Raw genomic sequence first — 22,159 nt, 5'->3', positions numbered from 1 at the left:
ATGTGATAGACAGAGCCAAGCAATCCCACAACCAATGGATTAGATCAAAACTCCACAGTCCTGCCACATCCATTCATGAATGATAGTAGACAATTAACCAATTAACTGGAACATAGGAGCAGGAGTAGGTCATTCAGCCCATTGAGCCTGCTCCACCGTTCAGTTAGATCATGGATGATCATCTATCTCAATGCCACTTTCCTGCACTATCCCCATATCCCTTGGTGTCATTAGTCTCCAGAATTCTATCGATTTCTGTCTTGAACATACTCAATGACTGCTCTCTGGGGTGGAGAATTCTGAAGATTCACAACCCTCTAAATGAAGAAATTCCTCCCCATCTCAGTCTTAAATGGCCTACCCCTTATTCTGAGACTGTGTCCCCTGGTTCTAGACTCACTAGCCAGGGGAAACATTCTATCCACATGCACCCTGTCACGACCTGGTGACCCTCTGTTGCACTCCCTCTATGTCAAGTATATCCTTCCTTAGGTAAGGAAACTTAGATAAGAAAACTGTACGCAATACTCCAGGTACAGTCTCTCCAAGGCTCTATATAACTGCAGTAAGACATCTTTAGTCCTGTACTCAAATCCCCTTGCAATGAAGGTCAACATACCATTCGCCTTCCTTATTGCTTGCTGCACCTGCATGTTAGCTTTTAGTGACTCATGAACAAGGACATCCAGGTCCCTTTGTACACCCGCACTTCCTAACCTCTCACTATTTAAGAAGTACTCTGCCTTTCTGTTTTATTTCTCCCAAAGTGTATAATTCACAGTTATTCACATTCTATTCCATCTGCCACGTTCTTGGCCACTCACTCAGCCTGTCTGAATCCCCTTGAAGCCTTCATGCATCCTCCTCACAACTCACAATCCCACCTAGTTTTGTGTCATCAGCAAATTTGGAAACATTATATTTGGTCCTCACATCCAAATCATTTATATAGATTGTGAATAGCTGTGGCCCCAGCACTGATATTGTGGTACCTCATCAGTCACTGCCTGCCAACCTGAAAACGACCCATTTATTCCTACTGTCTGTTAACCAATTCTCAGTCCATAACAATATATTCCCACCAACCCCATGTGCTCTAATTTTGTTTACTAACCTGTGGGACCTTATCATAAGCTTTCTGAAAATCCAAATACACCACATCCACCGACTCTCTATCTATGCTACAAGTAACATTCTCAAAAAACTCCAGTAGGTTTGTCAAACATGATTCCTTTTCATAAATCCATGTTGACTTTGCCCAACTCTATCATTATTTTCCAAGTGTCTTGTTATCACACCCTTTATGGTAGATTCTAACATCTTACCTACTACTGATGTCAAACTAACAGGTCTGTAGTTCTCCGTTTTCTCTCTCCTCTAAATACCTCTTTATTAATATTAATTTCTTTCAGTTCCTAATTTTCACAAGCCCCTTGGTTTCCTAGTATTTCTGAGAGATTTTCTGTATCTTCCTCCATGAAGATGGACACAGAGTAATTGTTTAGCTTTTCCGTCATTTCCTTACTCTCCATTATAAATTCTCCTGTTTCCACTGTAATGGACACACATTTGTCCTTGCTAATATTTGCCTTTCCACATACCTCAAGAAGCTTTTACAGTCTGCCTTTATGTTTCTAGCTAGCTTGCATTCATATTCTCTTTCCCTTTTCTTTCTCAGTTTCTTGGTCCTCCTTTGCTGGATTCTAAATTGTGCCCAATCCTCGGGTTTAACATTCTTTCTGGCAGCCTTATCAGCCACTTCCTTTGGTCCAATGCAATCTTTAACTTCTTTTGTTAGCCACAGTTGATTCACCTTTCCTGTTGGGTTTTTATGTCTTAGAGGAATGTATATTTGTTATAGACCATTAATATTTCTTTAAATACTAGCCATTCACTGTATACAGTCAAGTTTTTAGTGTATTTTCCCAATCTGCCATAGGAAACTTGCCCATCATACCTTCATAGTTTCCTTTGTTTAGAGTTAAGACTCTAGCTTCAGAATGAACTTTATCTCTTTCAAACTACATGTAAAATTCTACCATATTATGGTCACTATTTCCTAAAGGCTCCTTTACAATGAGGTTATTAATTTTCCTTTTCTCATTACACAATACTAAATCTAAAATAGCTCAATCCCCATTGGTTTTTCAACATACTGCTTCAGAAACCCATCTCGTACACACTCCAGGAATTCATCCTCCACAGTATTAGTGGTAATTAGGTTTACCCAGCCTAGATGTAAATTGAAGCTGCCCATTATTACTGTATTATCCATGTTCCATGTGGCTCTAATTTCCTGATATATATCATGCCCAAAGTCACCACCCCAATTTGGCGGCCTATAAACAACTCCCACCAATATTTGTTCCCTCTTGCTGTTTCTTAGCTCCACCCAAACCGATTCTACATCTTGATCCTTTGACCTAAGTTCCCCTCTCACTAATATACTGATCTTACCCCTTATAAACTGCACTACACCACCTCATTTTCCTTTTTGCCAATCCTTCCTAAATGAGGAATATCCTCGAATATTCAGTTCCCAGTCTCACTCACCCTCTAGCCACGTGTCTGTAATGGCAATTAAATTATACCCATTTACCTCGATTTGTGCCTTCAAATCATCTTACCTTGTTGCAAATGCTGTGTGCATTCAGATAGAATGCCCTTAACTTTGTCTCTTTAACATTATTCCGCATTCTGATCCTATTTGATACTTACCTTTGCTTTGTCTGCCGTCTAATTTCACTTACTACTTTTCTACTTCCAGTTATCAGTTTTGCTTCCAATCTAAACTCCATCTTAGGTTTCCACCCCCTGTCAACCCAATTTAAACCCTCCCTGCAGCACTAGCAAATCTCTCTGCAAGGAATTTTAGTCCCAGTCCTGTTAAGGTGTAACCCGTCCATCTTGTACAGGACCCACCTGCCCCAGGACTGGTCCCAATGCCTCGGAAACCTGATGCCCTCCCTCCTGCACTAATTCTCCAGCCAAATGTTCAATTGCTCAATCCTTCTATTTCTGTGCACTAGTACACAGCACTGGGAGTAATCCTGAGATCACTGATTTGAGGTCCTGCTTTTAAATTTCTTTCCTAACTCCCTAAGATCTGCTTTCAGGACCGCATTGCTCATCTTACCTTTGTTGTTGGTACCAGTGTCGACCATGACCTCTGACTGTTCACCCTACCACAGAAGAATGTCCTGCATCCGCTCTGTAACATCCTTGACACTGGCACAGGGAGGCAACATACTACCCTGGAGCTACACCTACGGCTGCAGAAATGCCCTCTGCTCCCCTAACTAACGAATCCTTATCACTATTGCTCTTCCATACTCCCTCCTCCCCTCCTCTGCAGCTGAGCCTCCCATGGTGTCACGGGCTTCGCTTATCCTGCAATCCTCTGAGAAACCAGCGCCTTCACCAGCATCCAAAATGATAGACTCAGGGGACTCCGGCACTAGCTGCCTGGTTCTCTTAGACTGCCTAGCAGTCATCCATTACCTCTCTGTCGGCATGCTTCTAACCTGCAGTGTGCTCGCTTCTCTAACCATGCTGTCCATGCTGTTCCCTGCCTTACGGATGCACCACAATGACTCCAGCCACCATTCAAGTTCTGAAACCCAGAACGCAAGCTTCTGCAGCTGGTGACACTTCCTGCAGATGTGTTTGTCTAGGACACATGGTGTGACCATGACTTCCCACATTCCACAGGAGGCACATTCCACCCAGTTGAGCTGCTCTGCCATACCTTAAGGAGGAGGAAGCTCCACAAAATATCCCCATCCTCAATAAAGGGGGAGCCCAGCACTTCAGTACAAAAGACAAGGCTGAAGCATATACAACTATCTTCAGCCAGAAGTATTGAGTGGATGACCCATCTCGGCCTCCTCCAGAAGTCCCCAGCATCACAGATGCCAGTTGTCAGCCAATTCAATTCACTCCACGTGATATCAAGACACTGGATACTGCAAAGGCTATGGGCCCTGAAAACATTCGGGCAATAGAACTGAAGACGTGCTCCAGAAATAGCCGTGCTCCTGGCCTATATGTTTCAATACAGCTGCAATTCTGGCATCTCCAGGGAAACGGTGGTGAGGTCGTAATGTCACTAGTCTAGTTATCTGGATGCCCAGGCTAACACCCTGGGAACATGGGTTCAAATGACACCAGGGCAGCTAGTGGAATTTAAATGTGATTAATTACTTTTAAAAATCTGGAAATGAAAACTACTCTCAGTATTGGTGCCATTAAACAATCATTGATTGTTGGAAAAACCCATCTGGTTACTAATGTCCTTTAGAGAAGGAAATCTACCATCCTTACCCAATGTGGCCTACACATGACTCCAGACTCACGGCAATGTGGTTGACCCTTAGCTATCCTCTGAAATGGCCGAACAAGCCACTCAGTACCTCCCTGTCGCTTGCCATTTTAACACTCCACCCTGCTCTCTTGCCCACATGTCTGTCCTTGGCTTGCTGCATTGTTCCAGTGAAGCCCAACGCAAACTGGAGGAACAACACCTCATCTTCCGACTAGGGACTTTACAGCCTTCCGGACTGAATATTGAATTCAACAACTTTAGGTCGTGAGCTCCCTCCCCCATCCCCACCCCCTTTCTGTTTCCCCCTTCCTTTTTTTTTCCAATAAATTATAAAGATTTTCCTTTTCCCACCTATTTCCATTATTAAAAAAACCCCCACTAGAGCTATACCTTGAGTGCCCTACCATCCATTCTTAATTAGCACATTCGTTTAGATAATATCACCAACTTTAACTTTAACACCTATGTGTTCTATTGTACTATTGTCGTTGACATCTTTTGATGATCTGCTTCTATCACTGCTTGTTTGTCCCTACAACCACACCGCGCCCCCCCCCACCTCTCTCTCTCTCTATCTCTCCACCCCCCACACACACACCTTAAACCAGCTTATATTTCAGCTCTTTCCTGGACTCGAACTCAAGTTCTGTCGAAGGGTCATGAGGACTCGAAACGTCAACTCTTTTCTTCTCCGCCGATGCTGCCAGACCTGCTGAGTTTTTCCAGGTAATTCTGTTTTTGTTTTGGATTTCCAGCATCCGCAGTTTTTTTGTTTTTATCAGTATGAGGGTAGTTAGGGATGGGAAACAAATGAGGGCCAGTCCACAAAAGGCAAGACAAATCCAACATGACCAATCACCACCTCATCAGTCTAATCTTGGAGTCAATGGGAATCAGGAGGAAAACTCTCCACTGGTTGGAGTCTACCTAACACAAAGGAAGATGTTTGTGGTTGTTGGAGATAATCATCTCATTCCCAGCATATCTCTGTACGCATCCCTCAGAATAGTTTCCTAGGCGCAACCATAGCTCAAGCAGTCCATGTCCAAATGCAGCAAGACCTGGACAACATTCAGGCTTGGGCTGCTAAGTAGCAAGTAACATTTGCGCCACACAAGTGCTAGGCAATGGCCATCTCCAACAAGAGAGAATTTAACCATCTGCCCTTGACATTCAATGGCATTACCATCACTGTATCCCCATCATCAACATCCTGGAGTTAACCATTGATCAGAACCTGAATGGACTAGCCGTATAAATACTGTAGCTACAAGTGCATGCCAGAGGCTGGGAATTCTGCAGCAAATAACTCGCTTCTGACTTCCTGAATCCTGTCCACTATCAATAAGGCAAAGTCAGGAATATTTTTAAAAATTAAGTTACAGGATATGGGCATCGCTGACTCAGCCAGCATTTATTGCCCATCCCTAACTGCCCTTGAGAAGGTGGTGGTGAGCTGCCTTCTTGAACCACTGCAGTCCATGAGGTGTAGGTACATCCACAGTGCTGTTAGGGAGGGAGTTCAAGGATTTTGACCCAGCAGCAGTGAAGGAACGGTGTTATATTTCCAAGTCAGGATGGTGGGTGGCTTGGAGGGGAACTTCCAGGTGGTGGTGTTCCCAGGTATCTGTTGCCCTTGTCCTTCCAGATGGTAGCATTCGTGGATTTGGAAGGTGCTGCCTAAGGACACTTGGTGAGTTGCTGCAGTGCATCTTGTAGATGGTACACACACTGCTGCTACTGTGCTTTGATGGTTGAGGGAGTGAATGTTTGTGGAAGGGGTGCCAATCAAGCGGGCAGCTTTGTTTTGGATGGTGTTGAGCTTCTTGAGTGTTGTGGGAACTGCACGCATCCAGGCAAGTGGAGATAATTCCATCACACTCCTGACTTGTACCTTGTAGATGGTGGACAGGCTATGGGGAGTCAGGAGGTGAGTTACTCGTCGCACGATTCCCAGCCTCTGACCTGTTCTTGTAGCCACAGTATTTATATGGCTAGTCCAGTTCAGTTTCTGCTCAATGGGACAGTAATCGGCCGGGTTGGATTAGTCCTGCATTTTTGGGTACAGGACATAGCTGAGCAATTTTCCACTTTGCTGGGTTGATGCCAGTGTTGTAGCTGTACTCGAATATGTTCTGGAGCACAAGTCTTCAGTACTATTGCCGGAATATTGTCAGGGCCCATAGCCTTTGCAGTATCCAGTGCCTTCAGCCATTTCTTGACATCACGTGGAGTGAATTGAATTGGCTGAAGACTGGCATCTGTGATGCTGGTGATCTTCAGAGGAGGCCGAGATGGATCCTTGAGTGAGTTGTTTAATTATCCACCACCATTCACAACTGGATGTGGCAGGACTGCAGAGCTTAGATCTGATCCACTGGTTGTGGAATCACTTAGCTCTGTCTATTATTTGCTGCTTATGCTGTTTGGCATGCAAGTAGTCCTTATTGTAGCTTCACCAGTTTGACACCTCATTCTTAGGTATGCCCGGTGCTGCTCCTGACATGACCCCCTGCACTCTTCATTGAACAAGTGTTGATCCCCTGGCTTGATGGTAATGGTAGAGTGGCAGGACTTTCCAGGCCATGAGATTGCAGATTGTGTTCAAGTACAATTCTGCTGCCCAGTTCTGGATGCCCAGTTTTGGGTTACTAGACTTGTTTGAAATCTATCCTATTTACCATGGTGGTAGTGCCATTCAACACGATGGAGGGTATGCTCAATGTGAAGGTGGGACTTTTGTCTCCACATGGACTGTGTGGTGTTCACTCCTGCCAATACTGTCATGGACAGATGCATCTGCAGCAGGCAGGTTGGTGAGGATGAGGTCAAGTATGTTTTTCCCTCTTGTTGGCTCCCTCACCACCTGCTGCAGACCCAGCCTAGCAGCTATGTCCTTTAGGACTCGGCCAGCTCTGTCAGTAGTGGTGCTACCGAGCTTTCTTTGTAATGGACGTTGAAGTCCCCGCCCAGAGCGCACTCTGCACCCTCGCCACCCTCAGTGCTTCCTCCAAGTGGCATTCAACATGGAGGTGCACTGATTCATCAGCTGAGGGAGGGCGGTATGTTGTAACTAGCAGGTTTCCTTGCCTGTGTTTGACCTAATGCCATGAGACTTCATGGGGTCTGGAGTTGATGTTGTGGACTCCCAGGGCAACTCCCTCCTGACTGTATACCACTGTGCCCCCACCTCTGCTGGGTCTGTCCTGCCGGTGCGACAGGACATACCCAGGGATGGTGAAGGTGGAGGCTGGGACATTGTCTGTAAGGTATGATTCCATGAGGATGAGTATAACAGGTTGTTGTTTGACTAGTCTGTGAGACAGCTCTCCCAATTTTGGCACTAGCCCCCAGATGCTAGTAAGAAGTACTTTGCAGGATTGACAGGGTGGGGTTCGCTGTTGTCATCTCTGGTGCCTAGGTGGATGCTGGGTGGTCCATCTGGTTTCATTCCTTTTTGTTGACTTTTCAACAGTTGATTATAACTGAGTGTCTTGCTGGGCCATTTCAGGGGGTAGTTAAGAGTCAAACACATTACTGTGGGTCTGGGGTTACATGTAGGCCAGACCAGGTAAGGACAGCAGATTTCCTTCCCTAAAGGACATTAGTGAACCAGTTATGACTATCGACAATGGTTCCATGGTCATCACTAGACTTTGAATTCCAGATTTATAGTATGTAATGCAAAACTCTCCACTTGCCTGAATGAGTGCAGCTCCTACAAACTGAAGAAGCTCAACACCATCCAGAACAAAGCAGCCCCGCTTGATTGGCACCCCATCCACCACCTTCAACATTCATTCCCTCCATGAAAAGTGGACAAGTCTCCAGGTCTGGATGATTAGTGTCCCAGACTGCTGAGGGAGGCAAGGGAGAAGATCGCAGGGGCTCTGACCCAAATGTTTAATTCCTCTCTGGCCACGGGGGAGGTGCCAGAGGACTGGAGAACAGCTCATGTGGTTCCACTACTTAAGAAGGGTTGTAGAGATAAGACAGGGAACTACAGGCCAGTGAGTCTCACGTCAGTGGTAGGGAAACTACTGGAGAAAATTCTGAAGGAGAGAAACTATCTCCACTTGGAGAGGCAAGGTTTGATCAGGGATAGTCAGCATGGCTTTGTCAGAGGGAGGTCATGCCTAACAAATTTGATTGAATGTTTTGAGGAAGTGACCAGGTGTGTAGATGAGGGTAGTGTAGTTGATGTAGTTTATATGGATTTCAGCAAAGCCTTTGACAAGGTCCCACATGGGAGACTCATAAAGGCAAAGGCACATGGGATACAGGGTAATTTGATAAGGTGGATTCAAAATTGGCTTAGTTGTAGGAGACAGAGGGCAATGTCAGAAAGATGCTTTAGTGACTGGAAGCCAGTGTCCAGTTGCATACCACAGGGATCAGTGCTCGGTCCCCTATTATTCGTCATTTATATAAACGACATAGATGACTATGTGGGAGTAGGATTAGTAAGTTTGCGGATGTCACAAAGATTAACAGTGGTTAACAGTGAGGTTGAGTGTCTTGGGCTACAGGATGATATAGACAGGATGGTCAAATGGGCAGATAAGTGGCAGATGGAATTTAACCCTGAAAAGTGTGAGGTGATACACTTTGGAAGGAGTAATTTGACAAGGAAGTATTCAATGAACAGCATGACACTAGGAAGTTCTGAGGAACAAAGTGACCTTGGTGTGTGTGTCCATAGGTCTCTGAAGGTGGAGGGGCATGTTAGTGGGGTGATGAAAAAGGCATATGGGACACTTGCCTTTATCAATCAAGGCATAGATTACAAAAGTGGGGAGATCATGTTGGAGTTGTACAGAACCTTGGTGAGGCCACAGCTGGAGTACTGTGTGCAGTTCTGGTCGCCACATTATTGGAAGGATGTGATTGCACTGGAGGGGGTGCAGATGAGATTCACCAGGATGTTGCCTGGGATGAAACATTTAAGTTATGAAGAGAGGTTGGATAGACTTGGGCTGTTTTCGTTGGAGCAGAGAAGACTGAGGGGTGACCTGGTCGAGGTGTACAAGATGATGAGGGGCATGGACAGGGTGGATAGGGAGCAGCTGTTCCCCTTAGTTGAAGGGTCAGTCACAAGGGGCATAAGTTCAAGGTGAGGGGCAGGAGGTTTAGGGGGGATGTGAGGAAAAACTTTTTTACCCAGAGGGTGGTGATGGTCTGGAATGTGCTGCCTGGGAGGGTGGTGGAGGCGGGTTGCCTCACATCCTTTAAAAAGTACCTGGATGAGCACTTGGCACCTCATAACATTCAAGGCTATGGGCCAAGTGCTGGTAAATGGGATTAGGTAGGTAGGTGAGGTGTTTCTCACGTGTCGGTGCAGACTCGATGGGCCGAAGGGCCTCTTCTGCACTGTGATTCCGTGGTTCTGTGTGTAACACTGACACACTTATTAAAAACTGATACTAAGTATTCATTAAATATTTTAGCCTTGCCCTGTGCCTCTAAGCATATGTCACCCTCTTCGTCCCTAATAGGACCCATTCCACCTCTTACTCACTTATTATTTACATGCTTATTACTCACTTATTATTTACATGCTGGTGGAAGATTTTTGGGTTGCCTTTTCTGTTAACTGCCATTCTGTCCTCATCTTCTTTCTTTGCCAATCTTATTTTCATCTTCACGTTCCCCTCTCAACTTATTGTATTGGGCTTGGTTCTCGCTTGAAGAATTTGCCTGACATGGTTCATACACCATATTTTCCCTGTTTCATCAAATTCTTTATCCCCCTCATCACCTGAGAAACCTTGGCTTTGGTTCCCTTTCCTTTCCTCTTGAAAATCTGGCATTTTGGCTTTTAATAGTCGGTGATACAATTCTCAACATTTTTAAGCCACATTTATGTCATTGTAACTACATCATATTCCCACACAACTATTTGTTCTTGTAGCTCACCAACCTTTTTCACTACACTCTGTGAATTCATTATAAACTTGACTAAATTTGTCTTTGTCTTTGAGTGATTTATTCCTCTTTTCTATTTCTATATGCTAATGTCTGATGTAGGGTGTTGGTTACAGTTCGGTAGGTCTGAGGAAGTCTTTGTAGTCATACGTAGTTAACTGTAAGTCTCCATTGACTCTTAGAACTATTTACAAATATACATAAAGGGTACAAGCTGGGAGCTGTCTCCATGCTGGCTGGTACACACGGCTCTGTCCAATACTAGACTGACCCTGGATTTGGGTCATGTGTCCTTTTGCACCACTGTGTGGGTGGTACTGTATTCACTCCCACATTAACCCTATATGTGCCAGACCCTTATACTAAAGTGTCCACCCCTCTTACCATTTAGTTTAAGCACTCCCCAACCACACAAGTGAGCCTCCCCGTGAGTATATTGGTATCAGCCCAGTTGAGGTGCAACACCCATCCCTTTTGAATAGGTGCCTGCAGCCCTAGAACTGGTCTCAATGTCCCAAGAATCTGAAGCCCCCTCTCCAAACGGCCTCACTAGCTCTGAATGTAGGACCTCATGACCTGCCCTCTATGTTGTTCATACTAACGTGTACTACAACTTTTGGCTCACAATTTCTTCACACTTGTAATGTAAACAAGGCATCAGTTACCTTATTCACACACAGACACTTCTTCAAAAATACATGATTAAAAGATCACTCGGAGCAATCTACAAAATGCACCTAAATGATGTCTAAAACTATGCTCTTTGTACAGATTTGCACCTATCAGCCAGCGAAGAATCACACAGGGCTGATACACCTGGACTGTGTTATCAAAGGAAGACCTTGCTGCATTGGGACAAAGGGCAGGTGAGTGTCTTTTTATTATCCTGCATTGGAGAGGAGGTCATTTCCCATTAATTCCTCAGTAATTTTGCAAATCTGATCTCTTTTCTTGTGTAGATGTGAAATCACCACCAGAGAGTACTGCCAGTTTAAGGAGGGATATTTTCATGAGGAAGCAGTCTTGTGTTCACAGGTAACATTGAAATGTAATGAACCACATGCTATTCTCGAAGCTCAGACCCACATCGGTGTTTTGTACACTCAGGATTTTGGGCTAATATTCTGTCATGATATCAAAGATTTAATGATAGGGAAGCTCCCCAGGATACAAGAATCTAAGGGATTGTGACTCCTGAGATCTACAGGATAAACCAGAGAGTTGGGCGAGGCATCTGAACCAGCTGACATCAGCTTTCACTTACACTCAAACAGTAGATTTTATTGGTCCATTCCTAGGATAGCATCCCACTGGTTATCTGACCCACAGTTTACAGGCTGTGCTAAGTAGGGGTCAGTTCTCCACTATAACATGGCTGCTTGCAATGAGCTATGGGTGAACAGTGACCCTGTGTTGAAGCTCATTTTTTGGCTTGTTCAGTGACTGATGAAACGTCTGTGCTACAGGTTCACTGTCTCGATGAAGTGTGTGGGTTGTTGCCATTCCTGAATCCAGATGTTCCAGATCAAATCTACAGGCTTTGGCTCTCCCTTTTTCTTCATGCTGGGTAAGATGCAATAGTCACACTTATATCCAATTGCTATTTGTCTAATGCCTTACAGTGCCCAGTGTAAGGGATAAGATTGTTGTGGGCAATTGTTTTTTATTTGCTTGTGGGATGTGGGTGATTCTGGCCAGCATTTTTTGCCCATCCCTAATTGCCCTTGTTCAGAGGGCATTTAAGAGTCAGCCACATTGCTGTGGGTCTGGAGTCACATGTAGGCCAGAGCAGATGAGGATGGCAGATTTCCTTCCCTAAAGGACTATTGCTAGTTGTTAATTGTGTGTTTCTGACATCAAACTGGGATGATAGTTATTACACAGGAGGACTGTGACAGAATACAGGAAGACATTAATAAACTCACAGAATGGGTATGTAAATGGCAAATTAACTCCGATATAGATAAATGCAAGGTAGTATTTTTTGGTGGGAAGAATAAGGATATCACTTGTGATAATAAGTAGCAAGTAACATTCACACGCACACAAGTGTCAGGCAATGACCATCTCCAACAAGAGGGAATCTAACCATCGCCCCTTGAAATTCAATGGCATTACCATCACTGAATCCCCCACTATCAACATCCTGGACGTTACCATTGACCAGAAATGGAACTGGACCAATTATATAAATACTGTGGCTACAAGAGCACAGACCAGATTAGTGACTCGGCAGCAGCTGCAAAGGATTAAAAAGGGAGAGAGGGAATTTTTTTTTGAGGGTGAGGGAAAGAGAGGGAGTAGGAGTGGGAATGGAGAGAGAAAGAAGAGGAGACAGGGAGCAGGAAAGGGAGAAGAGGAAAGGGAATGGATCTGATCCATGCATTTCCAAAAAAGTAAGTTGTGATGTCAGAAAATAGCAGGTAGGTGATTGGTTGGTGAGTATTAGGGTGATGGTTTAAACTAGGACTGGGAAAAAAGTTATAGCTTGACTACTTGAAAAAAAGTAGTGTTAAATTTATAGCTTAACTAGTTAAACCAATTTATAAAATTTCAGTTGTAAGTGTAACATTAAGGAAATTATTGTGAAGAATATTAGCACAGGGCAGACTTAGAGGCAGTAATTAAAATGAATGCTTCTTACAAGGTACTCATTAGCTTGTAAAGGGAGGATAGAGATTTTTTTCTTAGAACATAGGTGGGCAGCTGAGACCTGTTGCTGGTAATTTCTGTGCCAGGGACATGTCATGTGTTTTGGGGGAACCAGGTATGTGGAAAGTTTCTCCAGCTGCTTGTTCTGGAGCTCAGGATTTCTGGAGTCACTGCAGAGCGTCATGGAGGATGAGAGTTTCCTGGATCGTACGTTCCAGGAGGCGATCACCCAACAGGCAGTGAGAGTTCAGAATAGTGAGTGATCTTCAGAAAGAGTAGGAGGAGGCAGGAAGTACAGGAGTTTTCAGGTTGTATGCCACCAGGAAATTAGATGGGCACTTAAGGGAAATAAATTTGTGGGACTATGGGGATAATGTGGGGAAATGGAGTGATTGGGTTACTGTACAGAGAGCTGTCATGAGCTCAATGGGCTGGATGGCTTCCTATGCTGTGATGACTGTCTATATAAGTGCAAGTCAGAGGCTTGGAATCCTGTGTAACTTGTAGTGAGCAACTTGCCTCTTGACTCCCCAAAGCCTGTACATCATCTACAAGGCACAAATTAGAAATATAATGGAAAACTTCCCACTTGCCTGAATGAGTGCAACTCCAAAAATACTCAAAGGACAAATCATCCCATTTGATCAACACCACATCCAGCACCATATCACATTCACTCCATCCAACACTGGTGCACACTGGCAGCAGTATATCCCATGTAACAAGATACACTGCAGCAACTTGCCAAGGCTCCTTTGATAGCACCTTCCAAGTCCAAGACCTCTACCACCAAGAAAGACAAGGGCAGAAACCGTTTGGGAACACCACCACCTGGAAGTTCCCCTCCAAACCATACAACATCCTGACTTGGAAATATATCGGCCGTTCCTTTACTGTCGCTGGGTCAAAATCCTGGAACTCCCTCCCTAACAGCACTGTGGGTGTACCTACACCACATGGGCTGCAGCGGCTCAAGAAGGCAGCCCACCACCACCTTCTCAAGGGCAATTAAGGATGGGTAATAAATGCTGGCCTTGCTCACATCTCATGGATAAGTAAAAACATAATTACTTTGTAAAATAAAATTCTGAATGGACTAGAGGAAAGAAAGGATCTGAGGATACAGAAACACAAAGTACAGAAAGTAACAATGCTGGTTATTAAGGTGGTAAAACAAAACTAATAAAGCACAGGGTTCATTTTTAGAGAAATAGAATTGAAAAGCAGAGAAGTTATATCAATTTTGTATAAAACCTTGGTTAGACCATATTTGGAATATTGTGAACAGTTCTGATATCCATCTAATAAAATGGATACAGACGCACTGGAGAAAGTACAAAAAAGATTTTCTAGAATGACACCAGAACTGGGAGATTATACTTTCAGGAAAGATTGAACAGGTTGGAGGTCTTTTCCTTAGAAAAGAGAAGCTTGAGGGGTGACCAGATAGAGGTCTTTAAAATTATGCAAGGGTTTTATAGGGTAGAAATAAAGATGTTTCCACTTATAGGTGAGACCAGAATTAGAGGTCATAAATATAAGATAGTGACTAATAAATCCAATAGGGAATTCAGGAGAAACTCCTTTACCCAGAGGGTGGCGAGAATGTGCAACTCACTACCACAGAGCGTAGTTGTGGGGAATAGTATATATACATTTAATGGGAAGCTGTATAAACACGAGGGAGAAAGAAATGGATTATGTTAATAGGCTGAGATGGAAAGAAGTGGGAGGAGGCTTTTGTGGAGCATAAAAGCCAGAATGGATCAGATGAGTTGGTTGGTCTGATTCCATTCTGTAAACGCTAAGTGACTATGTGGTTATGTGTAATCTCTCTTGTGTAGTGTAAACATTTATCTCTATTAAAGAATATAAATTGGCAAAATAACCTCAATATAAACACAACATTGACACAGATCCATCAATTAAATGGAAACTTCAAACTTAGTTCTGATGAGTAGAGAGATACATTGCCTAAACCCCTGCCTGAATGTCTCCGACACTAACCCCCACCATTGTAGACTTGGACTAGTTGCCTTGATCTTGCCCAGAAATTTACTCCAAGACACTCAATGCCTGTTAAGTACAGGTGTAGATCTGGGCTGGAAGTAATTCACAGCAGAAGCTGTATCAGGAGGGCCTCAAAATGTACTTAAAAGTAAACTTGATTAACAATTCCCACCGCGGCTATAAATTCAGTGGTATAGACATTTAAAAACTGAGGAAATCCAACAATTTGTGTCAGTAATTTAATAAAACACTTTAAGGTTCACAAGAGCAATTACTTTACCATTAATGTCATTTTAAGTACTTTTTAAAATCATTTCAAGATTTTTCCATGTTTACTTACATGAAATAAAAGCTTATACGCAAACTTATAAAAGCAATTAAATGTCTTAGAAAGATTGAAAATTGTTTGTAAAAAAAGCTCAAGAACTAAATAGAACACTCACCATAAAACTGCTGAACCTTAAGGGACATTTCTGCCCTGGCTGACATCAAATTGGGTGGGGCCTCAGCACTCTGCACCTCACCAGCACCTCACCAGCACCACACCAGTATCCTCAACAGCAACTCACCAGCACCTCACCAGTAACCTCACCAGCACCTCACTAGTACCCTCACCAGCAACTCACCAGCACCTCACCAGTACCCTCACCAGCAACTCACCAGCACCTCACCAGCACCTCACCAGTACCCTCACCAGCAACTCACCAGCACCTCACCAGTATCCTCAACAGCAACTCACCAGCACCTCACCAGCACCTCACCAGTAACCTCACCAGCACCTCACTAGTACCCTCACCAGCAACTCACCAGCACCTCACCAGTAACCTCACCAGCACCTCACTAGTACCCTCACCAGCAACTCACCAGCACCTCACCAGTACCCTCACCAGCAACTCACCAGCACCTCACCAGCACCTCACCAGTACCCTCACCAGCAACTCACCAGCACCTCACCAGCAACTCACCAGCACCTCACCAGTACCCTCACCAGCACCTCACCAGCACCTCACCAGCACCTCACCAGTACCCTCACCAGAACCTCACCAGCAACTCACCAGCACCTCACCAGTACCCTCACCAGCAACTCACCAGCACCTCACCAGTACCCCCACCAGCAACTCACCAGCACACCAGTACCTCACCAGCACCTCACCAGCACCTCACCAGTACCCTCACCAGTACACTCACCAGCACCTCACCAGCACCTCACCAGTACCTCACCAGTACCCTCACCAGTACCTCACCAGCACCTCACCAGTACCCTCAACAGTACCTCACCAGTACCCTGACCAGTACCCTGACCAGTACCCTCACCAGTACCCTCACCAGTACCTCACCAGTACCCTCAACAGTACCCTCACCAGTACCCTCAACAGTACCCTCACCAGCACCTCACCAGTACCTCACCAGTACCTCACCAGTACCCTCAACAGTACCCTCACCAGCACCTCACCAGTACCCTCACCAGCACCCTCACTAGCACCTCACTAGTACCTCACCAGTACCCTCACCAGCACCTCACCAGTACCCTCAGCAGTACCCTCAACAGTACCCTAACCAGCACCTCACCAGTATCCTCACCAGTACCCTCACCAGCACCTCACCAGTACCCTCACCAGCACCCTCACCAGCACCTCACCAGCACCTCACCAGCACCTCACTAGTACCTCACCAGTACCTCACCAGTACCCTCACCAGCACCTCACTAGTACCCTCACCAGCAACTCACCAGCACCTCACCAGTACCATCACCAGCAACTCACCAGCACCTCACCAGCACCTCACCAGTACCCTCACCAGCAACTCACCAGCACCTCACCAGCAACTCACCAGCACCTCACCAGTACCCTCACCAGCACCTCACCAGCACCTCACCAGCACCTCACCAGTACCCTCACCAGCACCTCACCAGCACCTCACCAGTACCCTCACCAGCACCTCACCAGCACCTCACCAGTACCCTCACCAGCAACTCACCAGCACCTCACCAGTACCCTCACCAGCAACTCACCAGCACCTCACCAGTACCCCCACCAGCAACTCACCAGCACCTCACCAGCACCTCACCAGTACCCTCACCAGTACACTCACCAGCACCTCACCAGCACCTCACCAGTACCTCACCAGTACCCTCACCAGTACCTCACCAGCACCTCACCAGTACCCTCAACAGTAACTCACCAGTACCCTGACCAGTACCCTGACCAGTACCCTCACCAGTACCCTCACCAGTACCTCACCAGTACCCTCAACAGTACCCTCACCAGTACCCTCAACAGTACCCTCACCAGCACCTCACCAGTACCTCACCAGTACCTCACCAGTACCCTCAACAGTACCCTCACCAGCACCTCACCAGTACCCTCACCAGCACCCTCACCAGCACCTCACTAGTACCTCACCAGTACCCTCACCAGCACCTCACCAGTACCCTCAGCAGTACCCTCAACAGTACCCTAACCAGCACCTCACCAGTATCCTCACCAGTACCCTCACCAGCACCTCACCAGTACCCTCACCAGCACCCTCACCAGCACCTCACCAGCACCCTCACCAGCACCTCACCAGCACCTCACCAGCACCTCACTAGTACCTCACCAGTACCTCACCAGTACCCTCACCAGCACCTCACCAGTACCCTCACCAGTACCCTCACCAGCACCTCACCAGCACCCTCACCAGTACCCTCACCAGCACCTCACCAGTACCCTCACCAGTACCCTCACCAGCACCCTCACCAGTACCCTCACCAGTACCTCACCATCACCTCACGGAGCACTCACCAGCACATCACCAGTACCCTCACCAGCACCTCACCGGTGCCCTCACCAGTACCTCACCAGTACCCTCACCAGCACCTCACCGGTACCTCACCAGTACCTCACCAGTACCCTCACCAGCACCTCACCAGTACCCTCACCAGTACCCTCACCAGTACCCTCACCAGTACCTCACCAGTACCCTCACCAGTACCCTCACCAGTACCCTCACCGGCACCTCACCGGTACCTCACCAGTACCTCACCAGTTCCTCACCAGCACCTCACCAGTACCTCACAAGCACCTCACCAGTACCTCACCAGTACCTCACCAGTTCCTCACCAGCACCTCACCAGTACCTCACCAGCACCTCACCAGTACCTCACCAGCACCTCACCAGCACCTCACCAGTACCTCACCAGCACCTCACCAGCACCTCACCAGTACCCTCACCAGCAACTCACCAGCACCTCACCAGTACCCTCACCAGTACCTCACCAGCACCTCACCAGCAACTCACCAGCACCTCACCAGTACCCCCACCAGCAACTCACCAGCACCTCACCAGTACCCTCACCAGTACCTCACCAGTACCCTCACCAGCACCTCACCAGTACCTCACCAGCACCTCACCAGTACCCTCACCAGTACCCTCACCAGTACACTCACCAGCACCTCACCAGTACCCTCACCAGCACCTCACCAGCACCTCACCAGTACCCTCACCAGTACCTCACCAGTACCCTCACCAGTACCTCACCAATACCCTCATCAGCACCTCACCAGTACCCTCACCAGCACCTCACTGGTGCCCTCTCCAGTACCCTCACCAGCACCTCACCAGCACCCTCACCAACACCTCACCAGTAGCTCACTGGTGCCCTCACCAGTACCTCACCAGCACCTCACCAGTACCCTCACCAGTACCTTCACCAGTACCCTCACCAGCACCTCACCAGTACCCTCACCAGCACCTCACCAGCACCTCACCAGTACCCTCACCAGCACCTCACCAGTACCCTCACCAGTACCCTCACCAGCACCTCACCAGTAGCTCACTGGTGCCCTCACCAGTACCTCACCAGCACCTCACCAGTACCCTCACCAGTACCTTCACCAGTACCCTCACCAGCACCTCACCAGTACCCTCACCAGCACCTCACCAGTACCCTCACCAGTACCCTCACTAGCACCTCACCAGCATCTCACCAGTACCCTCACCAGCACCTCACCAGTACACTCACCAGTACCCTCACCAGCACCTTACCAGTAGCTCACTGGTGCCCTCACCAGTACCTCACCAGCACCTCACCAGTACCCTCACCAGTACCCTCACCAGCACCTCACTGGTGCCCTCACCATTACCTCACTGGTGCCCTCACCAGTACCCTCACCAGCACCTCACCAGCCCCTCACCAGCACCTCACCAGTACCCTCACTAGCACTTCACCAGCACCCTCACCAGTACCTCACCAGTACCCCTCATGAATATCTTGGCTGCAGCCTGGAGCTGGGACCGGAAATCCCTAACGTTCTGTGCAAAAAGGTAAAGTTGACCAGGAAGAACTGGCCCTTGATTTTCATTCAGGATATGGTTTATATCTTATTGAAAGGGAAAGGTGAGACTGTACATTACTAATAGATTTCTCTCTCTTTCACTATTTCTCACTCTTTTCACTTTGAACTCTTCCTCTATTTCTCTGTTTTTCCCACTTTTGGTTTCTGTGTCTCTCTCTCTCTATCCCACCGCCCTCCATCCTCTCTCCCTCTCTGGCCTCTCACTCTGCAGGATTATCCATTGCCTTGTCTCTGTGCTTTTCCAAATGAGCATTCTTCGGGACCTGGAGAAGTTGGCAGGTTGGCTGCGCATTTCAATCATCTACATCCTGAGTGGAATCATGGGCAACTTGGCGAGTGCGATTTCCCTACCTTACAGAGCTGAGGTACACACCTGGTTCAGGGGCTGGGGTTGGCTGCGTGGACGGGATGTGTGATGAGTCGGCTCTACCTCTGCCCTGAAGACAGAAATGGGGGCCCTACAAAAATATCATCTTTTAAAGCAGCCCAAATTTCTCCATCATCCAGATTTTGGGGCCTATTTCTGGATACTATATATTCCTGGACACAAGACATTCCAGAAAGATAGGGAAAGCAGCAAAGGTCTGGCATTATTGATTAAGTGTAATATTACAATGCTGGAGAGGGAGAATGTCCAACAGGTGTCAAGATTTGGTTAGAGCTGAGAAACAAAGAGGTTCCATTACATTGCTGGATGTATTCTGTAATCCACCAACTAATGGGAAATATATAGAAGAGCAAATTTGAAGGCAAGTTACAGGGAGAAAGTAAGGTTTGCATTTATGTAGCACTTTTCACAACCAGCAGACATCTCAAAGTGCTTTAATCTAATGAAGTGTGATCACTGTTGTAATGTAGCAAACACAGCAGCTAATATGCACACAGCAAGATCCCACAAACAACATTGTTATTATAACCAGATGATCTGTTTATGTGATGTTGATTGAGGGGCAAATTTGACACTGGGATTAACTACCCTAATCTTCTTCAAAAGAGTGCCATGGGATCTTTTACACCCACCAAGCAGGTCAATGGAGCCTCAGTTTAACATCTCACCTGAAAGATGACACCACTGATAGTGCTGTACTCCATAAGTACTGCACCAGAGTGTCAGCCTCCCTCAGTACTGCACCAGAGCGTCAGCCTCCCCCAGTACTGCACCAGAGCGTCAGCCTCCCTCAGTACTGCACCAGAGTGTCAGCCTCCCTCAGTACTGCACCAGAGTGTCAGCCTCCCCCAGTACTGCACCAGAGTGTCAGCCTCCCCCAGTACTGCACCAGAGTGTCAGCCTCCCTCAGTACTGCACCAGAGTGTCAGCCTCCCCCAGTACTGCACCAGAGTGTCAGCCTCCCTCAGTACTGCACCAGAGTGTCAGCCTCCCTCAGTACTGCACCAGAGTGTCAGCATCCCTCAGTACTGCACCAGAGTGTCAGCCTCCCTCAGTACTGCACCAGAGTGTCAGCCTCCCCCAGTACTGCACCAGAGTGTCAGCCTCCCTCAGTACTGCACCAGAGTGTCAGCCTCCCTCAGTACTGCACCAGAGTGTCAGCCTCCCCCAGTACTGCACCAGAGTGTCAGCCTCCCTCAGTACTGCACCAGAGTGTCAGCCTCTCCCAGTACTGCACCAGAGTGTCAGCCTCCCTCAGTACTGCACCAGAGTGTCAGCCTCCCTCAGTACTGCACCAGAGTGTCAGCCTCCCTCAGTACTGCACCAGAGTGTCAGCCTCCCTCAGTACTGCACCAGAGTGTCAGCCTCCCTCAGTACTGCACCAGAGTGTCAGCCTCCCCCAGTACTGCACCAGAGTGTCAGCCTCCCTCAGTACTGCACCAGAGTGTCAGCCTCCCTCAGTACTGCACCAGAGTGTCAGCCTCCCTCAGTACTGCACCAGAGTGTCAGCCTCCCCCAGTACTGCACCAGAGTGTCAGCCTCCCCCAGTACTGCACCAGAGTGTCAGCCTCCCCCAGTACTGCACCAGAGTGTCAGCCTCCCTCAGTACTGCACCAGAGTGTCAGCCTCCCTCAGTACTGCACCAGAGCGTCAGCCTCCCCCAGTACTGCACCAGAGTGTCAGCCTCCCCCAGTACTGCACCAGAGTGTCAGCCTCCCTCAGTACTGCACCAGAGTGTCAGCCTCCCTCAGTACTGCACCAGAGTGTCAGCCTCCCTCAGTACTGCACCAGAGCGTCAGCCTCCCCCAGTACTGCACCAGAGTGTCAGCCTCCCCAAGTACTGCACCAGAGCATCAGCCTCCCCCAGTACTGCACCAGAGTGTCAGCCTCCCTCAGTACTGCACCAGAGTGTCAGCCTCCCCCAGTACTGCACCAGAGTGTCAGCCTCCCTCAGTACTGCACCAGAGTGTCAGCCTCCCTCAGTACTGCACCAGAGTGTCAGCCTCCCTCAGTACTGCACCAGAGTGTCAGCCTCCCCCAGTACTGCACCAGAGTGTCAGCCTCCCTCAGTACTGCACCAGAGTGTCAGCCTCCCCCAGTACTGCACCAGAGTGTCAGCCTCCCTCAGTACTGCACCAGAGTGTCAGCCTCCCCCAGTACTGCACCAGAGTGTCAGCCTCCCTCAGTACTGCACCAGAGTGTCAGCCTCCCCCAGTACTGCACCAGAGTGTCAGCCTCCCTCAGTACTGCACCAGAGTGTCAGCCTCCCTCAGTACTGCACCAGAGTGTCAGCCTCCCCCAGTACTGCACCAGAGCGTCAGCCTCCCTCAGTACTGCACCAGAGTGTCAGCCTCCCCCAGTACTGCACCAGAGCGTCAGCCTCCCCTAGTACTGCACCAGAGTGTCAGCCTCCCTCAGTACTGCACCAGAGTGTCAGCCTCCCCCAGTACTGCACCAGAGTGTCAGCCTCCCTCAGTACTGCACCAGAGTGTCAGCCTCCCTCAGTACTGCACCAGAGTGTCA

At 47.6% G+C, this 22,159-nt stretch overlaps 2 protein-coding genes across 5 annotated transcripts in view; both read left to right on the top strand.

Annotated features, from left to right (window-relative positions):
* rnf157 (ring finger protein 157) overlaps positions 1 to 22,159 on the top strand; it is a 789,927-nt gene that overhangs the window by 416,047 nt on the left and 351,721 nt on the right. The gene's annotated exons all lie outside the window — the stretch shown is intronic.
* LOC121293941 (inactive rhomboid protein 2-like) overlaps positions 1 to 22,159 on the top strand; it is a 110,455-nt gene that overhangs the window by 82,256 nt on the left and 6,040 nt on the right. Inside the window, exons 13-16 of the mRNA XM_041217421.1 lie at positions 11,021 to 11,115; positions 11,209 to 11,284; positions 11,716 to 11,816; positions 19,460 to 19,613. Coding sequence (XP_041073355.1) covers positions 11,021 to 11,115; positions 11,209 to 11,284; positions 11,716 to 11,816; positions 19,460 to 19,613 — 426 coding nt within the window. The remainder of the gene's footprint in view (positions 1 to 11,020; positions 11,116 to 11,208; positions 11,285 to 11,715; positions 11,817 to 19,459; positions 19,614 to 22,159) is intronic.

Source organism: Carcharodon carcharias, chromosome 22, assembly GCF_017639515.1.
Source record: "Carcharodon carcharias isolate sCarCar2 chromosome 22, sCarCar2.pri, whole genome shotgun sequence".
NCBI lineage: Eukaryota > Metazoa > Chordata > Chondrichthyes > Lamniformes > Lamnidae > Carcharodon > Carcharodon carcharias.
This window is presented reverse-complemented; position numbering and strand designations above follow the sequence as displayed.